Source organism: Lactuca virosa, chromosome 4 (genome assembly GCF_052849685.1).
Source record: "Lactuca virosa cultivar CGN04683 chromosome 4, Lactuca_virosa_CGN04683_v6, whole genome shotgun sequence".
In the NCBI taxonomy this organism is placed as follows: domain Eukaryota; kingdom Viridiplantae; phylum Streptophyta; class Magnoliopsida; order Asterales; family Asteraceae; genus Lactuca; species Lactuca virosa.
Genome location: NC_136429.1, coordinates 387,348,885 through 387,373,944, shown reverse-complemented (window position 1 = coordinate 387,373,944; position 25,060 = coordinate 387,348,885). Strand labels below are relative to the sequence as shown.

The 25,060-nt window shown below is 34.0% G+C and overlaps 2 protein-coding genes across 2 annotated transcripts; one reads left to right on the top strand and one right to left on the bottom strand.

The window, feature by feature from the left end:
- Positions 1-21: 21 nt before the first annotated feature.
- Positions 22-22,704, bottom strand: LOC145108804 (ARM repeat superfamily protein). Its single transcript, XM_079045896.1, has 44 exons — positions 22,374-22,704; positions 21,633-21,818; positions 21,381-21,470; positions 21,142-21,215; positions 20,475-20,630; positions 20,249-20,366; positions 20,080-20,135; positions 19,838-19,892; positions 19,687-19,743; positions 19,496-19,597; positions 19,229-19,309; positions 19,064-19,116; positions 18,399-18,468; positions 17,380-17,443; positions 16,857-17,005; positions 16,640-16,767; positions 16,497-16,554; positions 15,903-16,000; positions 15,649-15,736; positions 15,471-15,536; positions 15,320-15,379; positions 14,540-14,626; positions 14,265-14,451; positions 14,162-14,205; positions 13,961-14,080; positions 13,752-13,874; positions 13,184-13,236; positions 13,058-13,106; positions 11,816-11,874; positions 11,577-11,716; positions 11,337-11,497; positions 10,413-10,541; positions 10,081-10,166; positions 9,862-9,977; positions 9,660-9,772; positions 9,080-9,203; positions 8,587-8,708; positions 7,871-8,048; positions 7,575-7,794; positions 7,173-7,500; positions 6,041-6,180; positions 876-1,000; positions 496-697; positions 22-357 (listed from the first exon to the last, which is right to left on the bottom strand). Exons 1-44 carry the CDS (start codon positions 22,476-22,478, stop codon positions 270-272), a joined length of 4,908 nt encoding a protein of 1,635 aa, XP_078902022.1. The 5' UTR covers positions 22,479-22,704; the 3' UTR covers positions 22-269.
- Positions 1,533-3,464, top strand: LOC145108805 (uncharacterized). Its single transcript, XM_079045897.1, has 2 exons — positions 1,533-2,747; positions 3,059-3,464. The coding sequence occupies exons 1-2, from the start codon at positions 1,760-1,762 to the stop codon at positions 3,085-3,087; spliced, it is 1,017 nt and encodes a 338-aa protein (XP_078902023.1). The 5' UTR covers positions 1,533-1,759; the 3' UTR covers positions 3,088-3,464.
- Positions 22,705-25,060: the final 2,356 nt, after the last annotated feature.

Genomic DNA, 25,060 nt, shown 5'->3' with positions numbered 1-25,060 from the left:
TATTCGTTTACTCTAAACAAATAAAAAAAACAATTGAAAACATATATAGATTGTGGGTATGTGAATAATAAGAGAAAAAAAAAACATCTAGAGTTGACTACACTCTAATTGTTTAAATCATATCACGAATCACGCCTACATTCTATTATATGAATAAATTACAAATACACAAGGAAAATCAAAAATTAAAATACAATTTTAATAAAATAATCGAGAAAGAAAAGCCAAGCCAAGATCAAAACTACCACTTGTACAATTTAAATCCTCTCTCAGTTTGTCAAGCAAATTTTATCTAGTCCGAGTTCTGTACTCACGAGTCTAAGTAAAGCTTGAACCAGATCTCTAACTCGAGAATTCCTGAACAATTAATTAATTCCAATATAAAGAAACAAACTTATATTTCTAACTTTAGTATTTTTGTCCATGTAAGGAAATGCAAAGTTGGACTAAAGTTGTAACTTCCACTATACCACAGGGATCGTTTCTGTAATTTACCTGGACTTAACGAGCTCACATAAGGGGGAAAATAAGACTAATAAATGTGCACGTTGACCAGGATTCTCCTCCGAGAGACCGCCTTTCAAAAGTGGATGCAATGGAAGAACTGAAGCTGTTTTTGGATGCAAGACAACGCGTGCCATCTCTTGGAGTACAAAAGCAATCTCACTGATTCTTGCTGCTGGAAACGCCTTTTCACCTTTTCATAATATAATAATCCAAACAAAAATCTTATCATAACTTATAATACAATTACAAACCTTTCACATTTGCTTGTGTTTGTTACATGGGATAAGAAGCATTTAAGGCGGAGGGCATTTACGTCTTTTTGGGTGGGAGAAAAAGTTGGAATTTTTATAGAGATTTTGATTACGCACCTAATTCCTTTTCGTTAGTCAAAAACTTCTTGAGTATGTATTCACATCTTGTCACAAGTATCATGACAGAAATTTTGCTTATTTCACTTCGAGTTGGGTTCCAGTTGTTAGCTTCATTGTTGTAACTGAGAAACACAAAACAGTAAAACAATAATTTAGATGATTTGAAACTAGAAGCATACAACAATAAGATACTTTAAACAATCCCCCATCCTAAGGTTCAGGTGTGAGGGCATTCACGTCTTTTGCATAGATGAGAGATTCAAAACAAGTCCTCGTCCCACCAATTTTGGGAGCGATAAAAAATTGCACTTTTTGTCTGATAAAGAATGCATGATATATATAAAGTAGGGGCAAACATCGAGGGACCTAATTGTAATATTTCTTATTTTTTTCATTTTATACCTCATTCTAGAATATCATGCTTAGCTAAGCATTAATAGCAATAATCATAGGATTAGTGTTTTTATCATTGACTATTTCCTCAACTATGTTCTAGAAATTATTTATCCATATTGGAATGTAAATATTGTACATATGCATTAACCTAGTTTTAGCCCATGGGCCCGTAGGGTTTCATATGTCTAGGGATACTGCCTCTTTATATACCCTGACATCTTCTTGTAATAAGTGTACAATTAACAAGGTTATTTTCACCCTAAATCTATTTTCTAGTTTACATGGTATCAGAGAGAGGTTTAGGGTTGGAGGGTTTTTTGCATTGAGAGATTACTGTTCACGAAGTACTGTTCATCGAGCACAATTCTGGTACTGTTCATCGGTACTATTCATCAGTGTTCCAGCACCTTGTGAGTGCACCGTTTTCTGATTAGGGCATCCTGTGAGTGCCGTTCTCTTTTCTTATTTGTTTCTAGTTCGTAAAGATGTCCGGAGGAGACAAATCATCTAGCAGCAGTGGTCCACGAGTACCTGAGTTGCTTCCGGTAATTGCTAGACTCACCGACAACAAACTTAATGGCTCCAATTTCTTTGAGTGGAACAAAACTATTTGGATCTACCTCCGAAGCATGGGAATGGCTTCTCATCTCACATCTGATCCCCCCAAAGGTGATGGTTCTGATTTGTGGCTACAAAGTGATGCTCGTTTGTATTTGCAGATTGTCACTACTATCGAGCCTTCTGTCTCTTCTCTGGTTAGTCACTGTGAATATGTGAAAGAACTTATGGACTATCTTAACTTCTTATATTCTGGACAAAGCAACATCTCACGAATCTATAGTGTTTGTAAGTCCTTTCATCGTGGGGAACAACAAGATCGATCACTCACCACTTATGTCATGGAATTTAAGAAAGTATATGAGGAGCTCAACTCCCTTCTTCCCTTGAGTGCTGATGTCCAAGCTATGCAGACTCAGAGAGAACAAGTGGCTGTAATCAGTTTCTTGATTGGTTTGCGACCAGAATTCGACTCTATCAGATCTCAGTTTTTGAATGAATCCGCCATTCCTTCCCTTCAAGAAACATTTGCTCGTGTTCTTCGAAATGAGAATATTCAGTCTCCACAACCTTCTGATCATAATAGTGCTTTGGTTAGTCGAGGAGGATTTCATGGTGGCTCCCGAGGAGGATCTCGTGGGGGTCATAGAGGGGGTTCTAGAGGTGGTCATAGTGACCGAACTACAGAATCACGGGTTGCTATCTCAACTTTTGATGACGTTGAGTGTTATTATTGTCATGATTTTGGTCACACCAAACGCACTTGTAAGAAGCTCTTGTCTAGAAATCAGAAAAGCTCATCAGCACATGTTGCTTCTATATCAAACAACACTATTACCATACCCACAGAAGAATATGCACGCCTTTTAAAGACTGAGAACTCCACTGGTCCAACTGCTGCATTTGCTGAAAAAGGTAACCCTAATACATGCCTATTATCTTCTGCCTCAAAATGGGTAATCGATTCAGGTGCCTCAGATCACATGACAGGTAATCCTACCCTCTTCTCTAGTCTTGATAAACACACATCTTCATCTCATGTCACGATCGCTGATGGGTCTACCCCACATGTTCTTGGTTCTAGCACTATTGAACTTACGCCATCTGTTTCCTTATCCTCTGTATTGAGTCTACCAAATTTCTCGTTCAATCTGTTATCAGTTAGCAAAATTACCCATGCCTTAAAGTGTTGTGTCTCATTCTTTCCTGATTATTGTGTCTTTCAGGATCTGTCGACGAAGAAGATTATTGGTAGAGGACGGGAATCTGATGGCCTATACATATTCGAACATCCAACACCTTACTCTTTGGCGTCATCCACTTCATCCCCATTTGAAGTTCATTGTCGATTAGGTCATCCGTCTCTGCAAAATCTAAAGAAGTTGTGTCCTGAGTTTTCTTATTTAACGTCTTTACAGTGTGAGTCTTGTCAGTTTGCTAAACACCAACGTATTCATTTAAGTCCAAGAGTCAATAAGCGGGTTTCATCCCCATTTGAGTTAGTCCATTCTGATGTTTGGGGACCATGCCCTGTTACTTCAAAACTTGGGTTTAAATATTTTGTTACGTTTGTTGATGATTATTCACGTACTACCTGGCTTTATTTTATGAAAAATCGATCTGAAGTGTTTACACATTTTTGTTCATTCTATGCTGAGATTAAAACACAATTTAAAACCGCCATCCAAACCCTTCGTAGTGATAACGCAAAAGAATATTTGTCTCAAACATTTCAGTCTTACATGCTTCAAAATGGTATTCTTCATGAGTCTTCCTGTGTTGACACCCCAGCCCAAAATGGGGTCGCAGAACGAAAAATCGTCATCTTTTAGAGGTGGCTCGGGCTCTTCTATTTCACATGTCTGTTCCTAAAACTTATTGGGCTGATGCGCTTTCTACTGCTTGTTTTCTCATTAATAGAATGTCTTCTGTTGTCTTGGATGGTATGAGTCCACTCTCGGTTCTATTTCCTACAAAGTCATTGTTTCCTGTCGAACCAAAGATCTTTGGGAGTACGTGTTTTGTTCGTGATACCCGACCACACCTAACCAAGTTGGATCCGAAGTCCTTGAAATGTGTCTTCCTTGGTTACTCTAGACTTCAGAAAGGCTACAAGTGTTTCTCTCCTACACTCAATCGGTACATTGTATCTCGAGATGTTACATTTCATGAAAATATACCCTTCTTTCCTATGACCAATCGTTCCAACCCAAGTGTGTCTGATGATCTGTTGGTATATACCCTATAGCCTATAGCCTCTTTTGTATCCTATGGTAAACTGTCTGCAGCTTCACGCTCTATGATCTCTACACTTGATACTATACATGTTACTAAAACGGTTGGCGAAGCCTTGAACCATTCTGGATGGCGGGATGCTATGATTGATGAGATCAATGCTCTTGATCATAATAATACATGGGAGTTGGTAGAATTACCAGTAGGTAAAAAGGCGATCGGTTGTAAATGGGTATTCACGGTGAAAGTCAACCCGGATGGATCTGTGGCTCGTCTGAAGGCACGGTTGGTTGCTAAAGGATATGCTCAAACTTATGGGGTTGACTACTCACAGACATTCTCTCCTGTGGCTAAGGTATCTTCCATCCGCTTGTTCATTTCATTAGCTGCTACTTATGGTTGGGCCCTTCACCAACTAGATGTGAAGAATGCCTTCCTACATGGTGATTTACATGAGGAAGTTTATATGGAGCAACCACCTGGGTTTGTTGCTCAAGGGGAGTATGGCAGGGTTTGTAAGTTGCGTAAATCATTGTATGGTTTAAAGCAATCCCCTCGGGCTTGGTTTGGACGGTTTAATGCTGTGGTAAAAGAGTTTGGCTTACGAAGAAGCTCTTATGATCATTCTGTGTTCTTTGCTTCATCTTCTTCTGGATGCATTCTGCTAGTGGTGTATGTTGATGATATTGTGATTACTGGGAGTGATGGAACTGGAATCAAGAAACTGAAAGATTTTCTTGCATCTCGATTTCAAACCAAGGACCTAGGTCCTTTAAAATATTTTTTGGGAATTGAGGTCTCTCGTACTCGAAAAGGGATCTGTTTGTCTCAACGAAAATATTGCTTGGATATTCTGAGAGATTCTGGGATGATTGAAACAAAGCCTTGTGAGTCCCCAATGGTTCCGAATATGAAATTGAAAGCAGACGATGGAGATCCACTTGAGAACCCAGAGAAATACAGAAGAGTTGTGGGAAAACTTAACTATTTGACGATTACACGTCCAGACATTGCTTTTCCAGTGAGTGTTGTAAGTCAGTTTATGTCGTCACCTCGAACTTCTCATTGGGATGCGGTTACTCATATTCTAAAGTACCTAAAGGGTGCTCCTGGTCATGACATCCTATATCAAAATCATGGTCATCATGTCATTGAAGGGTTCACAGATGCTGATTACAATGGAGATCCTACAAACAGACGGTCTACCACAGGTTATTGTGTATTTGTCGGAGGGAACCTAGTTTCGTGGAAAAGTAAAAAGCAAAATGTCGTTTCACGATCAAGTGCCGAATCTGAATACAGGGCTATGACTCAGACTACATGTGAGCTGATATGGGTACGGAATTTGTTAGGTGAAATTGGGTTTGCTCAATCAAAACCAATGAACCTGTATTGTGATAATGAGGCGGCTATCCATATTGCAAACAATCCCGTGTTTCACGAAAGGACTAAACACATCGAAGTAGATTGTCATTTCACTCGTGAAAAGCTAGAAGATGGAACCATCTCTACTCCTCATGTTCGAACAGGAAACCAACTAGCTGATGTCTTTACCAAAGCTTTACCTGGTTTGCGGATATCTGCAATTTGTAACAAGCTGGGAATGTATAACATTTATGATCCAGCTTGAGGGGGAGTATTGGAATGTAAATATTATACATATGCATTAACCTAGTTTTAGCCCATGGGCCCGTAGGGTTTCATATGTCTAGGGATCCTGCCTCTTTATATACCCTGACATCTTCTTGTAATAAGTGTACAATTAACAAGGTTATTTTCACCCTAAATCTATTTTCTAGTTTACAATCCAGAACCAGAACCAATGTAGGTAAAAGTGCTATTTGGAAAGAAAGAGCAAGGCTGATGTTATTAGGCATTTAATATAAAAAAAATGTTCCAATAACTCAAAATCAATAAAAAAAAAAAACTAATCGACAAGAGATGAAAGGTTGGAAGTCATAAATATCAAATACCTGCTCAAGGAAAACAACTTATGTAAGCAAGTGAGAGAGAATCTGCTACAGTGAGGAGGCACAAGTTCAACTGTCTCAACAGGCAAAGAACATGTACGAGAAGCACATCGGTCAAGGGTAATTATCAACCGTTCCAAGATCTGTCAATAAAGGAATTCGAATGTAATTTTATGTCAAATCACCAAAATACCCTTTATAGCATCTAACCCTGAAAATAACTTTATTTGTATGAATACAAAGCAATTTTCATTGCTGGTATATTTTTCAAAGTATAATGTCTAACAAAGAATTTGAAGTACAATGCTGCAACTAGGTAGATTTTGCAAAGTACAATGCCTTAATAAGAAAAAAAATTTGAAAATCAAATGTTCTAGTAGAAGAAAGTGATAGCAGAATGCTATAATAAACCCAAAAAAAAGTATTTTTACTGTTAAATGCAAGAAATAGCAACATACTTTTTTTTGTTTATAATAATATCTTTAGTTTAGTTTCTTTCTATTAGAACATTGTACTTTAAAGAATCTACCAAATTATGGCGATGTCACCCACATATAAAGCAATTTTCAAAGTATAGGGACCATTTCTATAATTTTGTGAAACAGAGGGACCAATTTGTGATTTTGTAAAACACAGAGACCATTTCTGTAGTTCTGTGAAACACAGGGTCCATTTCTGTAACTTTGTGAAGTGCAGGGGCTATTTTCGGCAATTTTGTGATACACAGGGACCATTTTTGTAATTTTGTGAAACAGAGGGACCATTTCTGTAACCTTGTGAAACAGATGGAACATTTCTGTAATTTTGTGAAACAGAGGGACCATTTCTGTAATTTTATGAAACAGAAGGACCATTTCTGTAATTTTATGGAACAGAGGGACCATTACTGTACTTTTCTATTAGACAGGGACCATTTTGTGACTGTGTGAAACGCAAAGACCATTTCTGTAGTTTTGTGAAACACAGGGTCTATTTCTGTAACTTTGTAAAGTGCAGGGGCTATTTTCTGCAATTTTGTGAAACACAGGGACCATTTTATGAAATATTCTGGGATTTCTATAATTTTGTGAAAGATAAGGGCGATTTTGTTAAATAGCGAATAGTATAATATAAGTAGAATGGTGAAAGGAGTTACATCAGGAGAAGCATCGATGTCTGACATGAGAATTTTGTCTCCCAAAACATCTAAAAGTTCCATTTCAAGGGATTCATCATCCTCCTTTGATATTGCAGCAAGTGAGCTGGAAGGAAGAGCACGTCCACAATACCCTACAAGGAATATCTCATACACATCAGCAACTTCTTTCCAAAGCCGAATTCTTGCAGGCTTGTTACTGTTACTGTTGATGCTGCTGATGTCTTGTGATAATTTGCTGATGTCATCAACGAGTAATTGGTTGAAGCTTTTGACAGCTAGTCCCCAAAGTCCACCATCAGGGTTTTCTCTTCTTGTTATCATGCACCTGTAATGATGTAGATGTAATAATAATAAATAGGATTAAATGTAATTAAGAGATAGCAATTGATATGTTTTTACCTTCCAAGAGCTTGAATAATGTAAGGAAAAGTAACAGCCTTTTCAGCTACTGGAGCCTGTAAGAACAAATCTACCAACACAGGAACAAGCTTTTCAGCAAATAAATCACTTGAGATGGTGAGTGCAGGAGCTTTTTTTGAATCAAAGCTTGAAGATGAAGATACTTGAATTTTTTCACTAAAAGTGGTTCCATTAGTCACATCACTCATCTTCCTACCATCTGTGGGAGATAATACTTAAAACTTTAGCTTCAAACAAAAAAATATAAATAAAAATGAAAACAACTTAGTGAATACCGAAAATGGAGCCCCTTGATTCAACACGATTTGCAGCATCTCCTTCTGAAGAATCAGAATTTGGAAGATATTGCAAGAGCTTCTGGAAGAAGACAGCCCACAATGATGGAAGGTGTTCAGGTGGACTTAATTGTGGAATGATGTCCAATACTACACGCTGTACTGGTGGTATGTGTCCCTGTAAAATATATATATATATTTTTTAATAATATGTAGAATATAGGGTTTTTTTTTGTAGATATTCAGTTTTCCATAGATTTTATAGGCTAAAAATTTATTTAGAATATCCAACAATATCACAGTGATGGCTTCCGCATATTGTTCCACTGAAATCTAAGCGATTATGATAATATTTTTCTAATAGTGTACGTTCTTTACCTTTACTCATGAAGGATTCTAGAAAAATGATAGTGCAAAAAAAACTTTATTAGTGCCATGAAGTACTCAATTAAGGCTAAAGGCTCAAATGTAATAACTACTTGGGTTAAATGGAAGAAACAACAGTGTACTTTCATTGATCTGTTCATTAAAGTATCCTATTTTCATTTCTTCATATTACAGCATTTTACATGGAATAATATACCAATTATAGCAATGTCATCTAAATACAATGCAATTTTCAGTAAATTGCAAGTACAACGCTATAATTGGGTAGATTTTCCAAAGAACAATGCCTGAGGAAAAAATTGAACTTATGCAAAGATTAGCACACTCACAAATTCAGCTTCAAAGTTGTTTTGAGTGATCTTTGCTTCTTTGATTGCAGAGTTAATGATGGAAAGCAATTGCCCATACATGCTGCTGTCAAACATCCCTTGTGCATGTGCATACACTTCTCCTGTTAAAAAGAGAAGAAATTCAGAATTTTTTTGGTGAATGTGATGGTTTATTGAAAACTGTTATATGAGCAGGGGTTGATAAAACATGAAGCACATGTTTATGGTCAAAATGCAAGAAATAGCAACGTATTTTTATTGACTTGTTTATTATATCATCATACTTTCATTTCCTATTAAAACATTCTACTTTGAAAAAAACGAAAGGAACAAGGCTATATTTGGGCAGATTTTTCAAAGTAAGAAAAGATATTTAAGTACAATGATGTAATAGAAAGAAATAGAAGTGGGATGCTATAATACAAAAACAAATGAAAGTATGTTGCTATTTCTTGCAATTAAATTAGCTGTCAAAGGTCATGGAAACTATTACCTAGCCCGTGTATTATCTCCTGCTTCACCTTGTTAGCTGCCATGTCACCACATGCAGTTGGATTGCGGAGAACAATATCATAAACATCAAGAACAGATTTGAGATATTGCATTGGCAGATTTCCCTAGTCCAAAGGATTACAATATAAGTAGGTAGATGAATATTTAACTAAATTAATCTCAAATTATTATAACAATAAAGTTTCCAATACTTAAAACGAGATTGCAAGACAAGAATTTAACATAACAATACCAACAAGGCTACATGCATGTTTAGTCCATGGATTCCAACGGAATTGGAATACGAGATTCCATTCCATGACCTCTTTGCCAAATGGATGGAATTCAATTCCACCGGAATCCATCGAATTCCATGTTTGATGGATTTCACCGTATTCCTAGAGGAGGATGGAAGGAATTCAATTTCATCCATCTTTTTTATCATATGACCAAAATTATATATATATATATTAAAACAAATAAAAATAGAAACTTCAATCATCTATATTTACAATAAAGAAAAAAAATACTTAAATATAAATCAAACTTTGAAAGATAATTAAAGAAAATAGCATGCATACCTTGGGGGAATGAGAGAGGACTGTTGACTGCAAACACCCTACTGCAGCAAGGGCAACCTCTTTACTGCCATTTGCAATGCTGTTCTTCACAGAACAGAGCAAAGACTCCCATCCTACACAACAAATATTCAACTTCACCATTGTTCTTTTTTAAAGCACACTTGTTTTTGAAGAAATTATAATCTTTTAAATGAAGACATACCTGACCAAAAATTGGTTAAACTCATTAATAGTGGAAAGAAAGTACGCAGGATACGAGCAATTCCACCAAACACAAGCACAAGTGTTTCATCCCATTGTTTTTGAGCAGTGTTGCGACTGGATGTTTTACAAAAAAAAACATTTAAATTTATTGTAAAACTGAAAAGAAGAGTGAAATAAGTGTAGAAATATGAATGAAACAAAGTCTATGTTGACATGCCTATGATGTATGAGCATATGAACTGCTTTTCCACCACGGACACCGAGTTCTTTCCCCTGCCATTCGTCTTTGGAAGATGTTGCAGCCTGTAAATATATATATTTGTGTTTTTTCTTATTAGGGCATTATACTTTGTAAAATCTATAGAAGTAAAAATTGTTTCATATTTGGATGACATTGCTATAATTGGGTTGATTTTTCAAAGTATGATGTGGTAATAGGAAGGAATGTAAGTATGATGATATAATAAACAAAAAAAAGGAAGTATGTTGTTGTTTCTTGCATGTAACTGTAAACACTATGATGTATATCTTGCATACACTAAATCTTACCATGTGAGAAGCACGATCCAAAGTGGTGAAAACATAATTCCATAAACAATCTTCCCACATGCTTTTTGAAAGCTTTTGCCCATGGCTCCCAAGGGTTTGGAAAAGTGTTCTCACAGCTGAGTTCCTAACCTACACATGAATAACAAAAGTAATAGCCAAAGTTACATGTAAATAATAGCTTCCAAATGTAGACATAGCATATATATGAATCATAAGCATTTTATATACAAATGTACAAATGAGAAAAGGTATTGCATACTTTAAGATTCTACACCTACAAAGAAAATAATTTTATCATATATGAAGGATATCACGGATAACTGAAGCAATAACCCAAAAGCCTTAACATATCTCCACCATAAGTCCATAACAATAACCTTTCCTCAACTTATTTATGGGCCCCACCAATTTTAAATTATACTTTTTTATATAAATCAATCTATTTGGGAATTAAACAGTGCATATAATTTTCTTATTACATTAAATAAATTTAAAACAAATAAAACTTATTTAATATATAATTTTATTATCATAGAGAAAAAAAAATTAAAATAAATATACTATTAGTATTAATTTAAATTTTTAAATTTATTTTTAACTTTTTATATTGTTCATATAGATATTTTTATTTTGCATTATTTTAAATTAAGTATTTATATTTCAAAATGATATTAAAACTTATAAAGTAATTAACAAATTGAAAAAAAAATGAAAAGGGTTTGAAAGAACTCATTGGCAACAAGTTGAAGAGAGATAAGTGAGCCGAAAAAGCTCTTGCAATGGTTACCAACTTTTTTCAACACAAAAGGCAAAGTAATAAACTCCAATTTCTATTCAATGATATCATTTAATTAATTTCAGGCTGGAGTATATTCTATAAGTTTCAAGAAGACAAATATGGTTGACTAAATAAATAGATATTACCTCAGGCCTGTCATCAGCTCCCAGTTTTTGGAGTAACGAAAAAACAGAAAACAGCAATTTTTCATGTTCAGCTACAGTTACTGAAGGATCATGTTGGTTAACTTTTTTAACAATATTCAGACTCTGTTCTATCTTTTCACCATTCTTGTTCTCTAACATTTCTGCAAAATAAACAATCTAAAGATATAACTTATTTGTAAAGTGAAGATAACCAAATGATATACCAAATCAGAGCCAAACCTCTTTCCCTATCCTCTGTAGGAACCTCTAAAAGACCTTTTGCTATAAAATCAGTTGAAGTCCACAGTAGTCCAATTGCTGTTAAACTGATGTTCAATTCAGTCTTCTGAGCACTATATGCACCAGTAACATCTAAACATCTGCATAACTCCAAAAACAAGCTCAATAAGTAACCAAAATAATTATTTATCAAAACTCATAAATATTTTGTTGAAAAAAAAAAAAAAAAAAAAACTCACACGTGGAGAAATTCTGGAGGTACAGTTGAAAGCCCATCATTCATGATGACACGTAGGCTCTACAAGAAAAGAGAGCAAGCTGGATAAAGTAATCAATGATAAAACAGTTTTCAAAGCATGGGATAAATGTAAAATTAAACAAATCAATAAATATGCTACAACTGTAGTTTTTTTGACTTTTCACCAGAACTACTACTGCTTTCAGTCATTTTAATTGGATAATGTTTACATTTTATGCAATGGTTTAACTAGGTATGTAGCCCCCCAAACTAATAACATGAATTAAAAAAAAATGAAAATAGTCTGCATACAATATGGTATCTTATCTTTTTTCTGCTTCTAGCATCATTTTTGTGATTTGTTATAATACTAGGTGTTAAGCCCGTGTATTACACGGGTTGATTAAAAAAATATTAAATATTAAAGTGTAACATTAAATATTTTTAAAATAAAATTTTGAAATAATAAATAAGGAAGAAACATATTCATTGCAATTTATGTCACATTTATTACAATAAATACTTTACATATATAAGTATAAGTATTATGTGGCATTTTAGATTTAAAATTTAAAAAATCCAGAAAATGACGTGTGGATAATATATATTCTAAAAATACTATAAAATGACTAGTGTCAAAACTCATAAGAGATTGACAAGTAGCAAAATGGATCTTCATTTATTAGAGTAGATGAATCTACAAGAATTATGCTCAGTTCTGGTGATTAACTAATCAATTGGTCTATCTGGTTGGATGGAATGGACTAAAAATGTAATAGAGTGGACAAGCTAATGGAATGAGTGATTACATTCCGTTATCTTTTTTGGATGACCTATTGGAATGGAATGGCCATTTAACTACATTGTTTGATATGCATTAATAATTTAACATACACATGAACTGAATTAAATTGGTAAGGAAAGAATAAGTTTTCTTTTTATGTAAATAAAATCTAATTAAAAAACTGTGAGATACTATCAAGTATTAAGGTTTTATTAATTTTCTATACTACATTCAAATATGTGTATAACATAACATCAGTTCTAGCCAGTGCATAATTTAATAAAAACAATCAAAAAATTTATCTACAACAAAAAGAATATATTTTTCAATGATATAAAAAGTGATTTCATTGAAACGGAATTTTATATTAAGATGACCAACATATCATTAGGTTGCTAAGTCTTGAATAAAAAATACAATATTTTAAGAATGTAATAGTAATAAGAACTTTTTACTAACCTGGAATCCGAGTGTGACAAGATCCTTTTCAGATGATCCAGCAACTGATCTAAAGAAGAAAGGAATGAGAGGTTTAACCAACATCACAGCATACAAACACCACACAAATATGTGACCAATTGTTACCTTAGCATTTCAAGAATATTTGGCCAGCTATAACACAGCTTATCACCATGCCTCTGCAAAAAAAAGTTTCCACCAAAAGAAAGAACATGAACTATGAAACAAAATAAAGTAAATACTCCATTCATCCCACAAAATTGGAGGATTATAAAATCTCGAGTAAATTACAAAAAGTCAAAATGGTACATGTGGGATAGTAAAATGACAGATTTACCCCCATTTTGTCCCTTTGTTTTTTGTCTTTTTTATTTTTTTATACACACCATTCGTAATGATTCCAATGGAGTTATATTATATGATTATGAAAACAATAATATTACAAATAAAAAAAAAAACAAGAGGGTAAATAGGTTATTTTATGATGTCAACACATGAACAGTTAGAATTAACGACCCAGGGACCAAAACCGCAACAAATTGAAACCATGTAACAAAATCTGTAATTGGGCTATGTAAAAAAAGTCAACTGATATCGGGCATCTTTAAATTGGATCCAAAAGAATTTATATGGGAAAGAGGATATACCAAATACACACACACACTTGAACATTTAAAAAAATGAAACACATTACCTCTAAAACATGCAGAAGGATTTTTAAGGATCCAGCCTGAACATCACTGCTCTGACACGAACCATAGAGGACATGAAGTGGAGATATCACAGAGATTTCAAGTGCCTTCATTTCTGTTTTGCTCTAGTAACAAAAAAAAAAAAAAAAATTTATAAACTGAAGTGTAATTCTTGTATATAAAGACATAAAAATGGAACATTTTCACATACACCAAGGTGTCTTGACAATGCATGTTCCTCAAACTGATCTGAACCTAAAACTGCAGAAATTGATTGGTCCAAAGCATTAAGCGCCATAGTTCGCAAGTGGTGATTAGGGCTATTAGCAAGCTGCAAAAAACACCTTATCATGTTAATAACAGGTTTGTAATGATGATGTCAGCATGATGTAATCATGTAAAATGTAATAACCTCAACAAAATGCCCAACAACTTCTTCCCACAGTGGCTGAATCCCTGCATGAAAATAGGTAAGCCACAAACTAAAGCAAATAACAAGCATTAAAATAACTTACTGTGAATATTATTGACTAGAATGGATATCATTCTCTCAACTGCAAAACTAATGCTTCCTGTTTTCTGACTTGATGTTTGTGAAATACCACTTAATGTTCCAGCCATTGATTGATGTGACAGCTGGCGGAGTGCAGAAAGAAGTGATTTAACTGCAGATATATGCATCAATCCAGAGCTCTCAAACAACTTCACACAAGAAAAAGAAAAACAAGAGGTTAGTAAATTAATAAAATATTTGGTTATATTTATTGTTCAAGGGAAATATAAAGGTCACCTGAGAATTTAAAGATGAGAGAATACTGAATTCACTATACTGGCCAGATGTTTCTCTAGGAAGCTTTGAGACAGCTGCAGATGCATCCTGAATAAAGAACCAATATTTTTAAAAATTCAGGTTCTAGTTTATTGATAATGGGTCAAACAGTTAATTTAGAAAGGAAAAGAAAAATAGATATAAAGGAAATGGGTCAAATGGGTGAAAGTTACTTTAATCACCTAACCTGTATTATTTGAACAACTTAGACAATTATTTTATTAATACAGTTTTTCTAACCATATTCAATACATTAACTCTTGATAAAATTTAAAACAGAAATACACCAAAAAAAAAAGTATTGATGGGCCAACCTGACCCGTTTTGACCTGAAGTTAAAAATTAAAAATTACTCGTTTTGACCTGTAACCCAAACCCGCCCGTTTTACACCTCTGGAAGATTTATTATTTTTGCCACATCATCTTTCCAGTAATATTTATTTAACAAAAACCAATTAACACAAACCTTCTCTAGTAGATTAACCTTCTTCAAAATCGTTTTTTAAAAGTTTAACTAATTTATTCTCCTCTGTGTTATATATTTTATAAAGCCCACTCATCTAACTTTTTGTTTTTTAAGTACATGTCAAATAAATTTAACTAATTTACCATAATCTACTATCACCAACCTTCTCCAATATCTTCATTTTTATTTTGTATATTTAATATATAGATTAACTAGTCAAAAAATAATAAAGAAAAAAATGACCATTGGAGATGCTCTAATAGCCCAAGTATTACCTGGGTTGTTGCATGTGGAGAATGAATTACTCGATCAAGTGCTGCTAGAGTCTCCAAAACCTACATTGTAGAAGATAAACTGTTGTTATATTTATATTATTTATTATTATTATTATTATTATTATATATACAAAAAGGTAAATGGTCATACCAACACCCACGAAGGTCCTAGAACATTGTATAACCGATGAGTTATGTTGAAGAGAGTCCTGAGGGCCTAACTTACATGAAACACAAAAGAAAACAAGTTACTGATTGGATGATCAAAATAGGCAAAAAAAAAAAAAAGGAAATTTAACAACAATGGGATTCACATAAACCATATATACCTGAACATTCTTAAGTGTAAGAATAACAACATCCCTTTGATCTACCACTACTTCTATCCGCTTTGATCCCACAGATTGTAAACTTCGGCTAAAAATAAAAAAAGACACAATATAATTAGTGTAGATTTTAGTCATTTTACAAATGAACACATGGTAATCTTTGAGATTATTATTCCTTTATAGATAAGAAAGCATAAGAACTGAAATGCAAAATGAACAATGCATCAAGAAAAAACAATATAATTAGTAAGGACCTTCTCCTTTCAGATTCATTTGATGAACTTATGGTGAATTTGCAAAGTGATGCAAGAAATGAATTTAAAGGTTCCACAGCTCGAAGAACACCACATGCCTGCACAAAAGCGGAAATACCCAATGTACCCTTTAATAAAGATAGTGATTAATAATGCAAAGTAAATAGCAGATATCTTAAGGCTAACTCAGAAGCAAGAAAAAGCAGGACCAGAAGTGGAATTACATGTGAAAAATCAACCACACTGGATTCATTACTAACTAAGAATAAAGATACAGATTTATTCATCTATGTATATACCTGTAAAAGGTCACATGGCACAGTTCAAAACAAATGTTTGACTATTGGTTAAATGTCTAAAATACCCTTTTAACATGGACAAAATAGAGAAAAAATCGTAGAACAAAGTCAATTCATCGACATCAAGTAATAAATAATAATGGGCATGATCCTAAATTTGAATTTAAAACTTAACAAAAAAGAAAATAGACACAGTTTTTAGGGCAACCCAAAATAAACAAGTATATGTGTCCCTATATATCATTGACTTTTTATACAGCATATTGTTCTTTAAGAAAAAGAATTTAGCAGCTACCTGTGTAAACGCTTGATAACCCTTCAATATCTCTAACACTATAGCCTCACCCTGTGTTCTGTTTGTTAAAAAAACTTCAGTGAACAAACAATAATTTGTTTTTACAATAAAAAAAGAGAAATCTGTTAAAAAAAACACAGTACTTGGATAAAATCAAGGATAGTGCATCAAGGACAGTCAACCACACTGAATCAACCATGGTTGTACATAGAACTGCAGTTTTTCCAATAAGCTTTGCAGGTGGATCTGACTCACATCTTGGGGATTCAAGCTGAGTAAAAAAAAAAAAAAAAAAAAAGCATGTCATGTTACATAAGAATTAAGTATTGAAATAAATAAAATAAGAAAATGCAAAGTTACCTCACCAACATCCACTGCCTCATCTGTCAAGGTAGCCACTGTGAAAACAACTCCAAGTAGGCCTTCAATGGCTAAAGTTACTGCATGGGCTTCACTTGCAACCAAAACAGCAGCATTGGATGCATCATTATCTAAACTCCATTCAACTCCTGAAAGAGAGGAAGAAAGGAATTGAATTCCAATTGGAAGGAATGGAATCTGTCAAGGGAATTGGTGAAGGAATCATAATCCATCATGTGTTCGGTTGGCAGGAAATGGAATGGAATTCAATTTTAAAAAATCAGTAACTTTTGTATTTTAATTTATATTCAAATATTCTTTGTTTATATAGTAAATATATAAATAACTAGACTTTAATTTTTATTAATTTTCACTATATATATAATGAGGCTATTTTGGTCTTTTAATAAAAAGGAAAGAATGGAATTGAACTCTCTTCACCCTCCAATTTGCAAGAAATGCATAGCAGTTGAAAATAAGCATAAAGATATTTCTTGTTTATTGATCATCAATTCATCATTACCTTTAGCTTTACTAGTAAACATTCCCGCAACAGCTGCCAAGCTCTCCTCGCTCGTCTCCTGAAACTGAAAAATGGAGCGACATTATATTTAGAGTAAGTTACATTATTGGTCCCTGGAGATAGAAGATTTTTGCAAATTTGGTCCCAAAAAGTTTTCTCTTGCAATTTTGGTTCCTTAGTATAACTAATATTTGTAACTTTGCTCCCCAACATACAGTTATTTTACTTGGAAAAGGAACCAGAAACATTACAAAAACATCAAATAAGAACAAAAACTGAGAAAGAAATCTTTTTGGGGCCAAAACTGAAAAAATCAGCTATACACAGCGACCAAAAATGTAATTTTAACCAACATGGGAAGACTTGGAGAGAAAAGTAATGAAATATTCTATGATTGAATGACCAAACCACCCCTGACCTAAACCAACTCATTTTATATGATAAAGGTTATCATTGTAAAATTGACATGTTTCTTTTCTTTCCTTCCAAATCGAGAACACGAAAAAAAAGTTAAAACATTGTCAACAAAATATTAAGTAAAGAACCCACAAATCTAATCTGTAAAGGAAGAAGAATCCACTATGATTAAGAAGAAAGGGAAGGAACACTCCACAACACCAAGATCAAAGATTTCTAAAAGAAGACGAAAATTTCTGGAAAATAAAGGCTGCTCTATATAATTCCATATATCATTCAAAAACTGACTATTACAAAAGTACAAAACCCCTAGACTCTACAGGTTTTGTGAACAACCTCTAGACTTATATACCTTTTATATATGCAAAATTACCTTTTACTCAAGCAAAATATTTAACCTAACTAAACAAGTCAAAAAAGCACAAGCAATAGAGAATTTGAATTGAAAGAGTAATGTTTGAAGGAAAGAGGATATTATCACAACTTGAATTACTATCAACTAGATGACATATTTAGACAAAATATAAGTTATTGGATAGAAAAAATGAAAGCTCAATAGTGTATATATATATATATATATATATATATATAACATGTAGTACCTGCACACTTGAAACCACTCGAGCAAGAGCTTTTATCATACCCTCAACTACATTTGTGTTCTTTGGGTTCCTGCAAAAAAATGGCACTTTGTTATCTACTTTATCATTCAACTATGTGGAAGTATTTTGTAGACTACTTGATGAAGCATGTAGACGAACAAAGGAAGATCTAATTTGTTGTGTGAATTAATCTAAGTAAGCAAAAAAATATGAAATAAAGATTCATTAATATGTATTGTTAGAATATGTAGTCAGGGTTCTTGCCCAATTTTAGGACATTTAAGAACCCTAATGACAGATATTGTAGTACATGACTATTACCAAGTTCAAGATCATGTAACAACTAAACATCATTTATTTCTTATATGTTTTATATAAGGAAACATGATAATGCTAGAAGAGGTCAGATTTAATGTCTAGTGTCCACTTAGTCATCACATTATTCAAAAGACAGATTTTTATATGGTGTTGTAGAAGATGAAATTTTGGTTAACGTGAACAAACATCAAATGACATTAATCAATTGCCCAACCTATAAAATAGAAATTCATTATGAACACATACACAATGAATAAGTTGTCTGTTTGAGTGTGAAAAGGGATGCACAATGAATAAGTTATCTTAATTAACTTCAACTAGAAACATAAGTATGTTAACTAGCTTACATGTCAAAATTCTGAAATAGAATTCTCAGAGTATGTGCTTCTACACAGAAACCCTGCAAAATATACAACAACTGATAGTTAGATGAAAGGTTTTGGGAGGTAATATTTATATATAAAAGACTAAAAACTGCAATAGTTAGCTGTATTCAACCCGTCCAGATTTACCCTCAAGATTTCAAGTACAAGAATACGATGCCACAATGGCAAATCAAGTGATGTAGCCCTCACTAACATGCTGAGAAACACCTGTACATTCAAAATTAAAACTGCCAAATCAAAATTAAAAAGAAAACAGAAGTGTCATTGCAAAATGCTAGTTCTTCCATAAAGATTGTACAGAATTAGTGGGTAGCTTTTCATTTGTTAAACATTCACAATTGCTAAATTAAAAAAAAAAAAAAAAAAAAAAAAAAAAAAAAAAAAAAAACATACCTCAGATTCAGTGATGAGGGATGAACTATAATGCCTAATTATATGAGCTACAGATCGCAAGACAAGGCGACGAAAATAAGGCTCTCCAGTTTCTCCTTCAATCTATTATGAAATACAAAGTTAAGTAAAGTAAGCAATATGATTCAAATTAGAGCATGTTGACTTGTTGACTTGTTGACTAGACCATTTACCTCAGAATTAGTACGAAGTGATGTCATTAGAAGTGAACATATTTGGTGACGTAAGACCTGTAGATTTTTAAGGCTTGTAGCAATTTAGAACTCTTTTTGCTTCATGAGAGAGAAACTCTATAAAGAAAGTGGATTACTAAATATTAATCACCTGCTCATAAGGAAGCAGAGCTCTAAACACAGCCACATAATTAGATAAAATAAACCTGAAGATTAAAAGAGAAAAACACAAATATATTAGGTCAGTTGGAATGTTGGATCTTCAATAAAGATGAATAATAGAACAGTGTAATAGTTAAAAGAACCTTATTTTGCATGTCTAGATTACTATAGGGAAAATTACAGATAACCCAATTATATTTTGATACCAAAGATTGAAAGAAGAATCCTTACTCAAGTATATCAAGTGCAAAAGTCCGCTGAATGGAACCAACATGTAACCAAATGGCCTGAAACAAGGAGACACACACCATTTATCTTACACATCTTCAATAAAATAAACTAAAAATTTAGAAATTTTTACAACTTTTGGAAAATAATAGAAACAGAAATTATCACATACAGATCCACCTGCAGCAAGAGCTGTCAGGTCCTCGAGCAATCGTAGCCCAAGTTTTCCAGCTTTGGTTGATGTATCTCTCATCTTTGCCTTTTCTAAATACATCAAGCCTTCCATTGACCTGGTCAACGGAATTTAGACATGTGTGAAATACAGATGAGTTATTACTTATTACACAAACAAAAAAGAAAAGAAAATCATTATGTTGAAAACATGGTGTACATAATACCTTGAGTTGTTTATACTATGATTAATGTCAGAAGAAACTGAAGAACTTCGTGACATGTATCCTCCATGAACAAACTTGCTAGCTGGAAGTGACTCAGAAGACACAACATGATCAAAAATTAATGCCACTGCTTGTCTGAAAGTAGCTGCTGCAGTACTGGGAATGATTTGTGTCAAACAAAAAAAAGTGAAACATAAATTAGTCAACACAGAACTGAATGTAGCTCAAACAAAAACATGGAAATATAAAAGTATCATCAACATATATGAGAAAAATAAACAGAGAACATTAAACACCTAATTTAAAAAAGGGGGTAATCACAAAATGACCAAAATGGTACGGTCCATTTAACAAATTTTGTGAAATGACACCATCATTTCACAAAAAATGATGTCATTTGGGAAAAAATCAATAAGGTTTTTGTGGAATATTTGGAATTTCCAAAGTAAATTAAATTTTACTCCTTTTATTTTGTGGGATATATAGCATCTCAAAAATCAATAACAAACAAATATTACGGAATTACTTGATAAAAAAAGGAGCAACAAAGAGAGGTAAGTTAATGTGTATTGATGATGAAAGACAGTAGAGTATGTTACTGACATTTTCCATAAAAAGATTGGGCTCAACCCAGGTAAATATGTAGTATAATTCGGTTGCATCTTACTTTCGTACACTATCTGAAGATTTGTTGTTCTCAAGAAGATGGAGACAAATACCAAGAGCTTGGGCAGTGTGCTCCTGCAATCAACAAAAGAATCAACTCAAAAAGGATCTATATAGACATAGAAAGAAAAAGAGGAAAACTAATACACAAATACAGATAGTTTGAAAAGAAAAAAGCAAGAGAAAGAAAGAAAAACAATCAGTAAAGAAAGAGTTTAAAAGCATCTTTGCAATTCTCACCTCACTATCAGGTTGTAAACGGGATTGAAAAATTATGAGTACTGTTTGAAGGGTCTTCAGTTGAACACCTTCATCTGCCATCTCACCATGCTGGAAAACAGCAAAAATTATGTATGTATGTATGTATGTATGTATGTATGTATGCATACACAAACCAAACCATTTTGCTTATTATAGAAGACTGGTACATGGATAAATCCATTATGGTATGAAACAATTAACATTAAAGAAGAAAGATACAATGGCACTTACATCTTTTAAGGTGGCAAGAATCTCATTCAAAGCTGATGGGGCTACAGCATCATGTGCTATGAGCTTTTGTAAGCAGGATAAACCAATGACACTCAGTTTAACTGTCTTAACTTCACATGCCATCAAAAATATCCTCAAAATATCATCATGTTGTGCAATTTCACTAGAACTTGACAATGAGCGGAGCTGCAAGTTAAGAATAATATACATGAATCTCAAGGTCAATCATCAAATATCCAAACAACATAGCACTAGCTCAAATTGGATCATTTATACAAGAGAAGTAAATCATCTTATTAAGTTTCTTTTGTATGTGACACGATAAAGTAAAGTGTAGTAAATGTAAAATTGATTGTAAGGCATGGCATCTTATTCGCACTAACAGCAGGATTTAGGTGGTAACCTTATTAGCATTGCTTAAGTAGTATTGCATTAAACTAGTTTAACTAAAGATTATAGTTTAATGTAAAGCTGTAGAACCCTAGGCTGCACAAGAATCTTCAAATTAAGTTTTTACATATTGATCACATAGACAGAATTATGTACAGCAGCTGCTGCTAAATGCTCAGGTTCATGAAGCAACAATTCCTTTCATGAGTTATATCGAATGAGAATGTACACTAGCTCATAGAAAGATCAATTGTTCAAATGTAAGAATACTAGAAAACAAAAATTAAATCAATCGAACAGAAATGTCACAGCCTAGGGAAAGAACAGAAGAGGAATTAAAGTAAAATTAACCTTCAAGATTGCGTGCTCTGCTCCGTCTTTGATGGCGGGGTACCTACGGCGTGCTTCGGCGGAGAGGGCCCGTAGATCTGACTCCAAAACCGCCATGAAAGCCATCCCCCTTCCTCTGTTTCTCCCTCCCTCTCTCTTTCTCTATTCGCACATATGTCTGTGTGGCTAATTCGATCGATCGAAATCTTGAGCTCAGATTTTTCGCTTGCAGATCTTCTTCTTAGTATCAGAGTGGCGAAGCAAAAAAAAAGATCAGTTTTGTTTATAGTTGCTTTTCACGTGTGACGTGAAGAAGCGCGCGATCAGCGAGTCGAAGCTTGAAGTTAACCGAGCCAAGTTTGATCGAGATGGGGTTTTGGTCATTTTATTTGTATTGTTAACCGCGACAATGGCAAAAAAAAAAAAAAAATACTTTATGGGATGTTTTTTTAACAAAATGAAAATGTTTTCTATCAATAGCTGATATATTTTTAAGAGTAAATTACATGAATATTAATGACCTCTCCTTTCAGATACGTAGCTGCAGAACATAACTCACAGCACGCTCATGTGGGCTCATCATTGGCATGTGAGCAGAGTGTGTGGAAATGACGACTTGACATGTACGAGACATACGTCAGCCAAAAGGGGAATTTCATGCCACTAACGAAGATCCCTTCCCCACCAATCAAAGTCACAGAAGATCTCTCAGAAATCACGTGGACCAATAAATAAAGACGCTGAGGATGTTGCAGGGAATGTTCAGGTGGTCTCGTACCCATGTAATTTTGGTGATGTGATTTTGGTGGTCAGATATGGAAAAAACCTAACTATAGGAGAGTATAGACAATTCAGGTACAGGGTACGATCTCTACTCTCACTCATTACATTTACAGAACCAATCACCAATCACCAATCACTGACTTGCTCGTCTGAGCGTCTCTCCGGGATCTCCTCCCGGTACGTGACTGACGTTCTTCATTGTTGAGTGTGACTGCAAGTCTTGAAGGATTTCACCAAATTGGAGTACTTCAGAGATTAACGTCACATCATTGGTGTCATCCTTTGTGTGCAACAACGAGGAAAATGCCACACAATCACATTCATCAAGCAATGGCAACTAAAGGCACTCAATTCGCCCGATGCAACCATTGGAGTCAGTAATACCATTAACCTCATTATCGACATCGAACCAAGCTAGGGATGAGCATTAGGACCGTCGGACCCGGAACCAGACCGGAATCGAACCGGAATCGGAACCGAAATTGGTAACAAGGTCCGGTTACCGGTTCTCCATTTTTACGAAAACCGGTCTCGGTTCTAGAAACCGGAAAAAGTTGACAATTTTCCCGTTTTTTAAAATGTACATAACTCACTCATATGAAGTCGGAATTATTTTATTTTTTTCCAACATGTAAAATGGAGTTTGTAATTCATTTTTGATTGTACAAACATATGTTTTTGTTAGATATTGAATCAAACACATGTCCCGAAAGAAATAATATCGATGTTACGTTTTCTCTATTTCAACATTTTTTTTGTTTTTTTTTTAATCTGTCTCATTTTTTTAAATGTGCATAACTCATTCATATAACGTCGGAATTACTTAATTTTTTTTCCAACATGTAATTTGGTGTTTGTGCTTCATTTTAGACTATAAAAATACATATTTTGGTTAGATATTAAGTTAGTTATAGACCTCGGAAGACAGCATATCAATGCGGCGTGTTTTTTTTCAGCATTTGTTTTTTTTTTTTTTTTTTTGGGGGGGGGGGGGGTGGGGAATTTGTCCCGCTTTTAGAATGCGCATAACTCATTCATATGAAGTCGGAATTACTTGATTTTTTTTCATCATGTAATTTAGTGTTTGTACTTCAATTTATAATGTAAAAAGTCATAATTTGGTTAAATATTGAATCATTTACAAGCTCCGGGATATAACATATCATCTATAATATTTCGACCGGTTCCAGTTTGAAAAATAACCAAAAAACCGAGACCGGAACTGGAACCGGCGCTAGAATCGGCGGTCCGGTTCCCGGTTCTTATAATATAGGGAAACTGGTTCTGATTCTGAACCGGTTCGGTTCTAAAACTCATTCCTAAACCAAGCAGTTGTCCAGGTCACATCTTCGGATTCATTGAGCAAAATATGGATGTCCGGACTCACACATGTTCTAACATCACCGCTCTTCCCACCGGTGGCCGGGTCGCAAACACCATTTACTAATCTAAATCAAACCATCATCACCAATTTCACGAACATCACAACAGCCGGAGTAGCACCAATTTCATTTCAATACAACGCTCAAACGTCGTCGTTAATGACGTTGATAATTATTAGACATATTTATAATATAGTTAAAATAGAGGGTATCTAAATGTAATTAGTATATACATATATATTATTGAACCGTGTACATCATTAACATCATAATACAGATTACAATTCTGTCATGGTATCAGAGCGCAGGATCTAACCCTAAAAATAATTTTGTCGGCCACACAATTGTCGATCAAACCATCTTCTCCTACAATCGATCATCAGCTGCTAATCATCCTCTATGGCTCTTCTCGCTAGCTTCACTGCTGCTGAGAAGCATTCTCACAACACTCATAAGTTTGCCTTTACCCTCTCTCCAACCAATTATGCATACTGGAAAGCCATGATCAAACCCTTTCTTCTTACAAACAATCTTTATGGCTAT